This window comes from Mustelus asterias, chromosome 8, assembly GCF_964213995.1.
Source record: "Mustelus asterias chromosome 8, sMusAst1.hap1.1, whole genome shotgun sequence".
NCBI classification, from domain to species: domain Eukaryota; kingdom Metazoa; phylum Chordata; class Chondrichthyes; order Carcharhiniformes; family Triakidae; genus Mustelus; species Mustelus asterias.
Genome location: NC_135808.1, coordinates 94,351,805 through 94,366,220, shown reverse-complemented (window position 1 = coordinate 94,366,220; position 14,416 = coordinate 94,351,805). Strand labels below are relative to the sequence as shown.

Here is a 14,416-nt window from a genome sequence, read left to right as displayed (position 1 = left end):
TTCAGATTTCTAAAGATACTGGCACGGAGGTTTTCTGCTCCAGCCAAAATGGTGCATCTACTACTCTATCCATAGTGGTCTGGGGTCATGCCGTTTCCCATAAGTCGGTGGGAGGGGAGCAGAAAACAGCTGTAGCTGGATGGTGTGACTAGCAACCTTGAGTAATATACAATATTATTGGCTACATTTTCTCTGAAAGAAACTGGCAAAAATGTGTATTACAAGCTTAGAAAAATAAATTTAAATATCATGAAAATATTACAGATTAGAAATAGAGATGGCTATACATCTTTGCATTCTAGTTGATCAGAGATCAATAGGCAGCATGATGGCACAGTAGTTAGCACTATTGTCTCACAGCACCAAGGACCCGTGTTCGATTCCCAGCTTGGGTCACTGTGTGCGGAGTCTGCACGTTCTCCCTGTGACTGCATGGGTTTCCTCCGGGTGCTCCAGTTTCCTCCCACAGTCCGAAAGACGTGCTGGTTAGGTGCATTGGCCATGCTAAAAAACTCTCCCTCAGGGTACACGAACAGACGCCAGAGTGTGGTGTTTAGGGGATTTTCATAGTAACTTGATTGCAGTGATAGTATAAGCCTACTTGTGACACTAATAAATAAACTTAAAATAAACGTAAACTTAGATAGTAGCGTAGGAGCTTGTAGTAGTTGCAACCATTTTCGAGATAGAAAAGGAGCAATTTTGCAAGGCCTTGCCTTGCTCTCCACCACTCCACCCAAGGAACACTTGGATAATTTTCAGGCACTAGGCTAATAAATGGCTATATATAGGTCTAACACCCATTTGGGACCCTTCGAGGTATTTGGGTTGTCCTGAGTGCAGCAAGCAATATGCTTCCTCCAGTCAGGTTTTTCAGGCACATATTGCTTGAGGGTGTTTCAATAAATGCTTTTGTTTTGATGAAAATCTGAGAATGAAGCAATTCTAAAAGAACACAGTAAAGAATTTCTTCACTTATTGAACTTGGTCATCAGTGGAAAGCATCCCACAATGGTATGACACTATGCTAACTTTCAGACAACAGCTGATTTTTTAAAAAATCAGCGATGTTCAATCACATTTCAAGCTATATCTGTCTCTTATCCATTCTTTCACGTACAAGTGCCAATGAAAATCTCGATTTTGAATATTCTTTTTAAAGGTTAAAATTACACTTAAATGATCAATATTTCCAGCACCAAACGTTAGCACCCTATGAGGGAACATACTTCAACAGATCCTATTCGATTCATAATAAAGCTTGCGTAGGAGCTATTGGGCATTGAGTAATTATGTATTAACTACAATGAACATTTTGCCTTATTGCATTCATCATAGCAGATTGTTACTTCCCATAATTGATGTATTTCTTCAGCTGTCAAGTAAATGAAATGTCATTGAAGCAAGACAAGTAACACTCCCTTCCCCCAACCAAACCCTCTCCTTCCTTTCATATCAAATGAACAATTATCATTCTCACCCTGCCTGTTCAATTTTAAATTGTCATGGATGTTGAGTGCATATCCATGTAAATTCAGTATAATTCAGAGACAGCTCTGAAGAATGAAGAGAGGAATTCCACATTCTAAAATAATAAAACTTTCCTGAAAAAGGAGTATAATTGTTTTTCTTATTCTTTCATGGGATGTGGGCATCTCTGGCAAAAAAGCCAGCATTTATTGCCCATCCCTAATTGCCCTTGAACTGAACATTTCAGAGGATGGTCAAGAGTCTACTACATTGTCGTGGGTCTGGAATCATTTGTTGGCCAGACTGGGATAGGGACAGATAATTTCCTCCCGTAAAGGATATTAGTGAACCAAATGGATCTTTGCGATAATCAACGATAGTTTAATGCTCACCATTACTGAGACTAGCTTTATGCAGCAGATTTATTAACTGAATTTAAATTCCACCAGCTGCCGTAATTGGATTTTAACCCATTTCACAGAGCTTTAGACTGGGCCTCTAGGTTACTAGTTCAGTGACATTACCACAATGCTGCTCCTTCACTGTCGCTGGGTCAAAATCCTGGAACTCTTTTCCTAATAGCACTGTAGGTGTACCTACACCACATGGCATGCAGCGGCTCAAGAAGGTGGCTCAACACCACCTTTTCAGGGGCACTTAGCGATAGGAAATAAATGCTGGCCTAACCAGCGATACCCACACACCATGAAAGATTAAAAGAAAAGTGAGTGACAATTGAGTTTGTGGAACTGTTGTGTGTTCAGTGTGTTTGTACAGCACAAAGCATGCTAACTAGATTAATCTCAAGCTATGCATTGTCGCCTTTTTAGTCAATGTGAAATTAAGTTAACTCTCTAAATTTTCTACGGATATCAAAATGAACCAGTCACATGTTGAGAAAGCTTTGTCTAAATATCTGCCATGTCATTGGCATATTTCACTCCCATTATATATTTTAGAAGTCACAAAATGTATCCACTCAACCCATATGCCATTTAAACAAATTCCCAAACATCTTCCTCCTCTCTTAGGGTTTCCGATTTGTTCTCTGCTTTGATTATTTCTGCTGGTCTTTTGTCATGATCCCACCATCTTCCTTTCCTAACAGCATTGTGAATGCTACACCAGATGGACTGCAGTGGTTCAAAAAGACGGCTCACCACTAGCTCCTCAAGGGCAATTAGGAATGAGCAATAATTGATGGCCTTGCAAGCTGTGTTCACATCTCATGACAGAATTTAAAAATCTACAAGCAGGCTTTTCCCACCCTTCCCACCAGCAGGATCTTCTAGTCCCGCCAATGGCGCACCCCTGCTGCGTGTTTCCTGGCAGCAGGGGGTGAATTCAATTTGAAATCCCTTTGACAGCAGTGGGACGAGAGGATCCCACCACCAGTCAATGACAGGCCACCTCCCACTGCCAAGAAACATGCTACCAAGCTGCCAACTTTCCTTCTGTATAACTATAGCTTCACACAATGCATACACATCACATTTCAGACATCTGCATATCCATATCCGGACATTTTCTGCATCTTCGCCCAAGATCATCACAGCAGCAGCAAGAATAGCTATAGCTTCCTCATTACCCAGAAGCAATGTGATTGTTCTCTACAACAAACGTGGCAGCATTCTCTGCTCAATGCAGCTATGATACGTACTATCTTTCTCTCCGACACAGAGGTTCCAGATATTTCCTTGGAATGTTCTTAGACCACTGAACCATGGATGCTTCCTGGCCACAAATTTCCATGTTCCTGGACCACTGACTTCACCTCCCCAGTGGGGGTTCAGAATTTGATTTGATTTGATTTATTGTCACATGTATTAACATACAGTGAAAAGTATGTTTCTTGCGCGCCAAATAGACAAAACATACCGTTCATACAGAAGGAGAGAGTGCAGAATGAAGTGTTACAGTCATAGCTAGGATGTAGAGAAAGATCAACTTAATGCAAGGTAAGTCCATTCAAAAGTCTGACAGCAGCAGGGAAGAAGCTGTTCTTGAGTCCGTTGGTACGTGACCTCAGACTTTTGTATCTTTTTCCTGAAGGAAGAAGGTGGAAGAGAGAATGTCCGGGGTGTGTGGGGTCCTTAATTATGCTGGCTGCTTTGCCGAGGCAGCAGGAAGTGTAGACAGAGTCAATGAATGGGAGGCTGGTTTGCGTGATGGATTGGGCTACATTCACGATCTTTTGTAGTTCCTTGCGGTCTTGGGCAGAGCAGGAGCCATACCAAGCTGAGATACAACCAGAAAGAATGCTTTCTATGGTGCATCTGTAAAAGTTGGTGAGAGTCATAGCTGACATGCCAAATTTCCTTGGTCTTCTGAGAAAGTCGAGGCATTGGTGGGCTTTCTTAACTATAGTGTCAGCATGGGGGGACCAGGACAGGTTTTTGGTGATCTGGACACCTAAAAACTTGAAGCTCTCGACCCTTTCTACTTCATCCGCATTGATGTAAACAGAGGCATGTTCTCCTTTACGCTTCCTGAAGTCGATGACAATCTCCTTCGTTTTGTTGACATTGAGGGAGAGATTATTGTTGCCGCACAGTTCACCAGATTCTCTATTTCATTCCTGTACTCTGTCTCGTCATTGTTTGGGATCCAATCCACTACGGTGGTGTCGTCAGCAAACTTGAAAATCGAATTGGAGGGGAATAGGTCTCTTCTCAGCTGATGACTGCAATCCCCTTAACCCCGGAGCATATTGTTTACCATGCTTGTGCATAATTTGCTTTATATTGAAGCAAAGAGATAGAATTCAAATACAAAAATACAGCAGCATGCATCGGAGATGTAATGATAGCAGATCTCAGAAGCAACCCCTCCCACTGCCTGGTTTACTTTCAACATTTTCCTCTGTCACAAGTAATTGCAGATAGGCTCACGATTTTACAATAGAACCCAGTTAAATATTTTTCAAAATAATTCTCTTATTTGCAGATGAGAAAATTTGACTATTACCAAATGACAGTTCTAAATACAAGTCGGTTCCCTCCATGTGTTTTGGAGAAGTGAGTACAGTGTTAATGTTCCTGGTTGCCTATACTTATAATTTAACAGCAGCCCGATGTTCTTGAAATACTGCCATATGAAAGTTTGTAGCCTCACTGCTAAGATTGACAGTTTTAATGAAATATTAATTATCTTCTGACATTTAGTGCATATGATGAGCTGCATTTATATGCTGCATTCCACATGGAGAAATATCCTAAGGTGCCTCTGTGCCAAAATCAAGAGAAGAAGCCGAGCCCCCAAAAAAGGAGATTTAAGAAGAGGCATTTAAAATCTTGGTTGAGGAAGTAGGTCTTAAGGAAGAACTTTAAGATGGAATTTTAAACACAAGTATCCAAGAGATTAAAAAAAGGTATTTTGCTAATGGTGGGACAACTGAGGAAGCTATATAAAATGGGCATAGTCAGAAGAAGAAGTGGGTCAGCGGAGAAGTTAAAGGGATAAAAGAGCTTATAGACAAGGGGAGGGGTTCTTGAGAAGCAGATTTATTACAATGGCTTTGAAATGGAGAAAGAGAATGGCAATAAACCATACACAATGTCAGCCAACAGAGGGCAGAAAAATAAAATATTTTATATAGTTTTAATTTTTATTAGTGTCACAAGTAGGCTTATATTAATGCTGCAATGAAGTTACTGTGAAAAATTCCTTAGTCGCCACACTCCGCCCCCATTCAGGTACACTGAGGGAGAATTTAGCATGGCCAGTCTTTTGGACAGTGGGAGGAAACCGGAGCACCCAGAAAGAAAACCCATGCAGATTCGGGGAGAACGTGCAAACTCTGCACAAGCAGTGACTGAGGCTGGGAATCGAACCCGGGTCCCTGCTGCTGTGAGGAAGCAATGCTAACCACTGTGCCACCGTACCGCCCTATAAGTGAAGTGGCCAGAAGTCAAGCGCAAATGTGGTCAAAACAGCAAGAAAGGATTATGCCAAATGTGTTTAGAAGGACTGAAATGATGGTGGCAATTGTTGCCAAAAGAGCGGAGCTGTTGCTAAAAGTTACGCCTGATCTACAAGCGGTTAATTCCCCACAATTCACAAGCTATCTAATAACATTGATGAGGCCTTGTTGAAAGTTTCAGAAGTACTTTCAGTCACGGCAGTGATAGATATTCTTGTAAGCGGTTTGAGCAGCTAAGTTTCAAGAATGGGTCATTGTCGCTGAAAATCCAATCATACAGTAATGTAACTGAAGAGCATAACTATAGGAATCTTGTGATCAGGTGGAAATTGTATCTTTCATACAGGTACTTCCTTAATCTTAGAGCATAGACTAAAACACTTGGGTTGGGGAAGGGGGAGGGGTCCAGATATGAAGAAATATCCAACTGAATAGCCCACATTAAAAAAAATAATAAATAAAAATTTACCAAACCATTCTGATTACCCAGGTTTACCTAATGACTTTATGTATCTTGGTACACCTCACTTCTCACCAGCTCCAAGTGTCAAAAGAGCAATTTACCCTTGCTAGGTCAAGGTTCCTGCCCAGCCCTACCTGGCTACACATATATCCCTTTTTGTCTGTGGTCTCTCTGTGTTCCAAGCCAATGGAAGGGCAATCATTCTAATTTCTTCCTCAATGACTTTGCAAGGAGGTCTAGCAATCAGACATCTTCTCCTCCCTTGGCAAGCAGGTTTAATAAAACATTTCCTCTCCTTAAAATGAACTGCATGTGCTTTGATGGATCCCAAATGAAATAACTGAAACTCACGGTCACAGTTTGAAGCAGATTTTGAGCCACAATACTCCAGCTAGCTTCAAAACACAATATTGATGCCTGCAACATTTGTTTAAATATATATATATATATATAAAAACCTACTTTGCTTTAAACCACTTAAATAAAACTTATTCTTAAATATTTCCTTAGAGGAACAAAATTCATCAAAAATCCCAAAACTGGGACTACCGGGAAGTGGCCAACGAAATTCTGTTCCTTGCATACCATTCTTTGAGACAGTGGAGGTTCTTGTTACATTTTCTAGATATTCACACCTACAATATTGAAATGGGTTCCTTTCAGAGTACACCAAAGGTCTTAAATAAAAACAGAAAATGCTGGAAAACTTAGCAGGCCTGGCAGCATTTATGGAGAGAAAAAAAGACTTAAGGTTTTGGGCCCATATGACCTCTGGAGCTCTGAAGTAGGCTCATATGGACTTGAAATGTTAACTGCTGTTCTCTCCATAAATGCTGCCAGGCCTGCAGAATGTTCCAGCATTTTCTGTTTTTATTTCAGATTTCCAGCACCTGCAGTTTTTTTACTTTTATTAAAGCAAAGGTTTTAGTTGGTCCTGTTTCTGCTAGGATCACTTGGCTTCAGACCTCATTACAGCCTTGGTCCAAATATAGATAAAATTGTTGAATTCCAAAGGTGAGTTGAGAGTGACTGTCCTTGAAATCAAAACCACATTTGTGTGGTATCAAGGAGACCTAATAAAATGAAAGTCAATGGAAAGCAGAGGAAAACTCTTCACTGGCTGGACTCATAACTGGCACAAAGGAAGATGATTGTGCTTGAGAATATCAATATCACTGACTGTCAATTATATAGCAATTGAACATTTTATTTAATGGTGGATATTAACAGGGGTTTCAATTAGGCAACTGGAACATACATTGAAGGCGCACTGTTGGAGTTATTCTGAATCACATGCTAGCCACCTAGCCAAGTGAGCTAACCAGCACTTTGTGAATAGACTGAAACTCATTGTTGGTGTAGGAGGCATATGCTGGTAATTTGCATCCCTGTAAATAAAGACTTGTAAACATGTAAAGATTAGGCTCCAGTTTTATCCTTCTCCTCTTAGCTATATGACATAGAACACTGACCAGAAACAAAACTGGACCAGCCACATTAATACAGTGGCTACAACAGCTGATGAGAGGCTGGGAATTATGCAGTGTGTAACATGCCTCCTGACTCCTCAAACTCAGTCCAGCATCTACAAAGCTCATGTCTGGTGTGCAATAGAATACTCCCAACTTGCCTTCAACAAAACCCTAGAGCTCAAGACCATTTGGGACAAAGCAGCCGCTTGATTGAACTTTCACTTCTTCCACCACCAGCACACGGTGGCAGCAATGTACTGTATACAAGATACAATTCAGCAACGCACCAAGACACCTTCTACAGCACCTTCCAAACCCACAACCTCTATCAGAAGGGCAGTAAGCACATGGAAAAACCACCACCTAAAAGTTTCTCTCCAAGTCACACATCATCCTGACCTGGAAGTATGCCCCCCATTCCTTCAATATCCTTAGGTCAAAATCCTGGAACTCCCTCCCTAACAACAATGTGGGTGTCCCACACCATGCAAACTACAACAGTTCCAGAAGGTAGTTCACCACTACCATCTTGAGAACAATGAGGAATAGGCAATAAATGCTGACTTTGCCAGCAAGGCCTGCAATCCTTGCACGAATAAAAAGGTTTTGGAGCAGTTCTGATTTAAGATAGCAACTTTGAGCTAATGCTTACCATAGTTAGGGAGGGACAGAGGTCAGCTTTGTCTATCCATGCTCTGCCAAAGACAGTCTTCTGGGAGTTGACATTTTAAAACAGAGAACCTTATTTTTCTAAGGTTAGTGCCAGTCAGTTCATTAAATACTGATTTATAAACTGAAGCTTGAATTAGGAACAGATTGGAGCACAGTTCCAAATTAAAATGAAGGGTACAATTCTGAAGAAGCTGCAGGAAAAGAGGGGCCTGGGTGTACATGTGCATAAATCACTGAAGGTGGCAGTGCAGGTTGAGAGAGCAGTTAAAAAAGCATACAACCTCCTGAACATTATTAATAGGGACACATAATTCAAAAGCAAAGGGGTCATGTTAAAATTATATAAACATTGGTTCAGCCTCAGTTGAAGTATTGTGTGCAATTCTAAATGTCACACTTTAAGAGGCATTGGAGTGCAGAAAATATTCATGCGAATAGTCCCAGGGATGAGGAATTACAGTTATTTGTGATAGATTGGAAAGGATGGGGCTGTTTTCTTTTGAGAAGAGAAGGTTGAGAGGAAATGTGTTAGAGATGTGCAAAATCATGAAGGCTCTGGATCGAGTAGATAGAGAAAAAATGTTCCCATTTGTGGAAGAATCAAGAACAAAAGAACACAGATTTAAGGTAATTGGTAAAAGAAGCATTAGAGACATGAGGAAAAAATTCCACATATCCATTGGTTAAGATCTGGAACGCACTACCTGAGGGCGTGGTGGAGGCAGAGTCAACTGAGACATTCAAGAGGGAATTGCATTATTATCTGAAAAGGTAGAATATGCAGGGTTAAGGGGAGAAGACAGGGGAGAGGCACTGGGTGAGTTGCTCATTCAGAAAGCCACTGCAAATACAACAGTGTGAATGGTCTCCTTCTGTGCTGTAACAATTCTGTCATTCTGAAGACTAAGTCATGAGCTTTGTTAAAGGGAGTTAGTAGTTCATAGGAAAAATTGAGGTTTATGAAGGGAAATCTGAATCATATGAAAGCAAGCAACCTTTTCACTTGATTTACTGATTTGTTTATAGCAACATTATAATTAGTATACATTGCACCCATTTTACACCCAAACAACAGGCATAACGTATGCCAATTCCTAATCGAAATGTTGCGCCTGAAATGCTACTGCAGTTCTGGAAGTAATAAGTACTCTACCGTTGCTGAATGTTTTGAGCATTTTTGTATTATGGATGTATTCATTTATTGAAGGAAGACAAGATGACAATTGTATACAGTACATAAGTTATTTAAAATGGGTCAAACCTAGATCAAGACCATTTCTCATGATGGTGACAGTTCGTTCATAATCTTCAGACACCAGCTTTTGGTCACTGCTTTCTGCATATGTAAGAGAAGACAAGGAAGCTCCATTGAACTTCCCTTCACCCTAAAAAGATAACAAAATACATTAGCACTTCATCTGCAAATTACCTTGAATTTAGTTCTGACATCAACACAGACTTAGATTATTTCAATATGAAGAATATACAAAGTCGGAATGTCTTCCATGGCATCCACTTCAACCTTTGCTGATGGTGTAGATCTTGGCACATCCTTTATTCAGTTTCTTGAAATAGTGAAATATGTTTATATCATTAATTTTGAAGATTAATAAATCTTATTCACATATTTCATGAATAATATTGATGCTCAAACAAAATTCATACTCAACTACAGCAATTTTTTAAAAATTTACTATCATCCTTGGAAATAACTGAAGTTTTGTGCAACATTTCTGAAATGGATTCAGCAGAATCAGTTATTTTTCATTTACCAACAAGAAGTTACATTAAACAGCATTTAATTTGGCAACAAAAACAGAAAATGCTGGAGAAACTCAGCCGGTCTGACAGATGGGCTGCATGGTGGCACTGCTGCCTCACAGCACCAGGGATCTGGGTTCGATTCCTGGCTTGGGTCACTGTTTGTGTGGAGTCTGCACGTTCTCCCCATGTCTGCGTGAGTTTCCTCCGGGTGCTCCGGTTTCCCCCCACAGTCCAAAAGATGTACTAGTTAGGTGCATTGGCCATACTAAATTCTCCCTCTGCATACTCGAACAAGCGCAGGAGTGTGGCGACTAGAGGATTTTCACAGTAACTTCATTGGAGTGTTAATGTGAGCCTACTTGTGACTAATAAATAAACTTAAAACTTTAAATCTGTGGAGAGAGAAGAGTCAATATTTCGAGTCAGGATGACCCTTCGTCAGGGCTCTGACGAAGGGTCATCCTGACTCGAAACGTTGGCTCTATTCTCTCTCCACAGATGCTGTCAGACCTGCTGAGTTTTTTCAGCATTTTCTGTTTTGTTTCAGTTTCCGGCATCCACAGTATTTTGCCTTTGTCTTCGGATTTAACTTGGCAACTTCTGTTTAAAGACCTGAAGAGATTCAAATACAATTTCTCTTTAGACATGCTGTTGTGACATCAAAGGGAACCTCATATGATACACATTTGCCTTCAGCATACACAACATCCCAAAGGTTAATGCACATGCCTATGAACACAGGATTGGTCTGGATTTTCCTGGGCTTATCAAAAATAAGATGCCCTGGAGGAGCCCGAGAACTTCGACCTGTTCTTGTGATTCCAGCGACACTTGACTACACTTTTCTTGAAAAGAGTCTAATTTAGTATTCAGGGTGAGGATCCCACTTCTGACTGTCGCTTCATCCTTGGGAGAGAGATAAGTGCTATCAATTTGCAGCAGCTTTGAGAGCCAGGAGCACAGCATTTCAGTTAGGAAAGAAAGAGAGCATGAGGTGAGAGAGAGGGGAAAAAAAACACTAGATGAGAATGAAAAAGCAAAAACAAAATGACAAAGAGTCTATGGGCAGCAAAAAAAAAATCAGACACGAAAGAGAGGGAAACGAAAAGAGGAAACAAGAAAGAGATGAGTAAGACTAAGTGAATGCATTAATCGGCCATCAAGCTGGAGTTACAGCTCAAGTACAAAGTGGAATGGCATGAGGAGGAATGACATTGGATTGGTCTGCACTGGCAAAAACCCCAAGATTTTCCAAAGCTGAAGTAAGAGTCATATTGCAGAGCCAAAGTCAATGAGAGAGGTTCTTTGGCATCAAGGAATGGAAGCCTCAGAAAAAGTAGGTTCAGGCAATCAACACTACCTCATCAATGGCAATTTAGTGTCATATACGTAATAAAGCACTGGCAGGTTGATCAAGGCAAATTGAGGAACAAATGCCCAATCAAGATACTGAAATAATACTGGAATTGTGGCTCATCTCCATAGGACTACATAGTCTGAAAGAACAGATGAATGAGACAGCATAGGGTACCCTCACCAAATCCCCCATTCCCACCCTCAGCCAAATGTCCTTCTCCTACCATTGCACTATTTCATGCCCCATTTCTTGCAGAATCTAAATGAATAATTAAGGTCTTGTTGCATTGTCTGTACCTAAAATATACAATTGAATGATTTTATTCACCTAGATGTAGGTTAAATTAATTTATATTCAGTCTTAGTGACTGATGGCTTCCATTTCCAGCCTTCCTGGAGATAATTTTATCACATAATTTCCTCCCAGTTCCCCCTGCTCATTAGCTGTGCAAATCATCCTGTGATAAATCCTGTGTATCACCATATACCTCTTCCATAGTGAATAGCCCCACTTCCTGAGAAGGATTAAAGATACTACGAAAGCAAGGTAAGCAATAATCAAACATAAAAGCAAATTACTGCAGTTGCTGGAATCTGAAACAAAAGCAGAAAATGCTGGAAAATCTCAGTAGGGCTGGCGGCATCTGTGGAGAGAGAATAGAGCCAATGTTGAGTCCAGATAACACTTTGTCAGAGGAATAATCAAGGTCTTATGCAGGTACAACACTTGCTCACGGAATAAATTTAACCTTTTTCTTGGAATTCTCAACATGATCAGAAAATTGGTGGTCTCCCTTTTCTTCCACTTGGCCTTCTGCAGTTGAAAGCTCTGATTATTATAGTGGCCAAATTATGAAGGATGCAGTAAGCCACTAAAATTTTTACAATGCTGGTGCACCGTCCTACAGGAACCCCTTTGATCTAACCAGGCAATGGAAACAAAACTGTAGAATTTTAGGCCCCCAAATAGTCGGCGGGAAATTGAGGAGCAAATATGTAAGGAGATTACAGACAGCTCCAAGAAAAATAGTCGGAGATTTTAACTTTCCCAACATTGACTGGGACAGCCATAGTATTAGAGGGTTGGATGGAGAGAAATTTGTTGAGCGTATTCAGGAGGAATTTCTCATGCAGTATGTGGATGGCCCAAACTAGCGAGGGGGCAAAACCTGACCTCTTCTTGGGAAATAAGGAAGGGCAGGTGACAGAAGTGTTAGTGAGGGATCACTTTGGGACCAGTGACCATAATTCTATTGGTTTTAAGATAGCTATGGAGAATGATAGGTCTGGCCCAAAAGTTAAAATTCGAAATTGGGGCAAGGCCAATTTTGATGGTATCAGGCAGGAACTTTCAGAAGTTAATTGGAGGAGTCTGTGGGAAGGCAAAGGGACGTCTGGTAAGTGGCACACTTTCAAAAGTGTGTTAACAAGGGTTTAGGGTAAGTACATTCCTCTTAGAGTGAAGGGTAAGGCTGGCAGAAGTAGGGAACCCTGGATGACTCGGGATATTGAGGCCCTGGTCAAGAAGAAGAAAGAGACTCATGACATGCATAGGCAGTTGGGATCAAGTGAATCCCTTGAAGAGTATAGGGGTTGTAGGAGTAGAGTTAAGAAATAAATCAGGAGGGCAAAAAGGGGACACAAAATTGTTTTGGTAGATAAGGCAAAGGAGAATCCAAAGAGCTTCTACAAATACATAAAGGGCAAAAGAGTAACTAGGGAGAGAGTAGGGCCGCTTAAGGATCAACAAGGTCTATGTGTGGATCCAGAAGAGATGGGTGAGATCCTAAATGAATATTTCTTGTCAGTACTTACTGTTGAGAAAAGCATGGATTTTAGAGAACTTGGGGAAATAAATAGTGATGTCTTGAGGAGTGTACATCTTACAGAGAAGGAGGTGCTGGAAGTCTTAAAGCGCATCAAGGTAGATAAATCCCCGGGACCTGATGAATTGTATCCCAGGACATTGTGGGAGGCTAGGGGGGAAATTGCAGGTCCCCTAGCCGAGATATTTGAATCATTGATAGTCACGGGTGAGGTACCTGAAGATTGGAGAGTGGCAAATGTTGTGCCTTTGTTTAAAAAGGGCTGTAGGGAAAAGCCTGGGAACTACAGGCCAGTGAGCCTCACATCTGTGGTGGGTAAATTGTTGGAAGGTATTTTGAGAGACAGGATCTACATGCATTTAGAGATGCAAGTACTGATTAGGGACAGTCAGCATGGCTTTGTGAATGGAAAATCATGCCTCACAAATTTGATTGAGTTTTTTGAAGGGGTAACCAAGAAGGTAGATGAGGGCAGTGCAGTTGATGTTGTCTACATGGACTTTAGCAAGGCCTTTGACAAGGTACCGCATGGTAGGTTGTTGCATAAGGTTAAATGTCATGGGATCCAGGGTGAGGTATCTAAATGGATACAAAATTGGCTTCTTGACAGAAGCCAGAGGGTGGTTGTAGAGGGTTACCATAGAACCATAGAAAATTACAGCTCAGAAACAGGCCTTTTGGCCCTTCTTGTCTGTGCCGAACCATTTTATGCCTAGTCCCACTGACCTGCACTTGGACCATATCCCTCCACACCCCTCTCATCCATGAACCCGTCCAAGATTTTCTTAAATGTTAAAAGTGAGCCCGCATTTACCACTTTATCCGGCAGCTCATTCCACACTCCCACCACTCTCTGCGTGAAGAACCCCCCCTAATATTCCCTTTAAACTTTTCTCCTTTCACCCTTAACCCATGCCCTCTGGTTTTTTTCTCCCCTAACCTCAGCGGAAAAAGCCTGCTTGCATTCACTCTATCTATACCCTTCAAAATCTTATACACCTCTATCAAATCTCCCCTCAATCTTCTACGCTCCAGGGAATAAAGTCCCAACCTATTCAATCTTGTTTTTCAAACTGGAGGCCTGTGACCAGCGGTGTGCCTCAGGGATCAGTGCTGGGTCCACTGTTATTTGTCATTTATATTAATGATTTGGATGAGAATATAGGAGGCATGGTTAGTAAGTTTGCAGATGACACTAAGATTGGTGGCATAGTGTACAGTGAAGAAAGTTATCTCCAATTGCAATGGGATCTTGATCAATTGGGTCAGTGGGTTGACGAATGGCAGATGGAGTTTAATTTAGACAAATGTGAGGTGATGCATTTTGGTAGGTTGAACCAGGGCAAGACTTACTCAGTTAATGTGGGGCGTTGGGGAGAGTTAGAGAACAAAGAGATCTAGGGGTACATGTTCATAGCTCCTTGAAAGTGGAGTCACAGGTGGACAGAGTGGTGAAGAAGGCATTCGGCAC

The 14,416-nt window shown here is 41.1% G+C and overlaps 1 protein-coding gene across 1 annotated transcript in view; it reads right to left on the bottom strand.

Moving 5' to 3' along the window:
- The window catches only part of patj (PATJ crumbs cell polarity complex component), a 364,256-nt gene that overhangs the window by 239,028 nt on the left and 110,812 nt on the right, over positions 1-14,416 (bottom strand). The window contains exon 22 of the mRNA XM_078218535.1: positions 9,261-9,384. Coding sequence (XP_078074661.1) covers positions 9,261-9,384 — 124 coding nt within the window. The remainder of the gene's footprint in view (positions 1-9,260; positions 9,385-14,416) is intronic.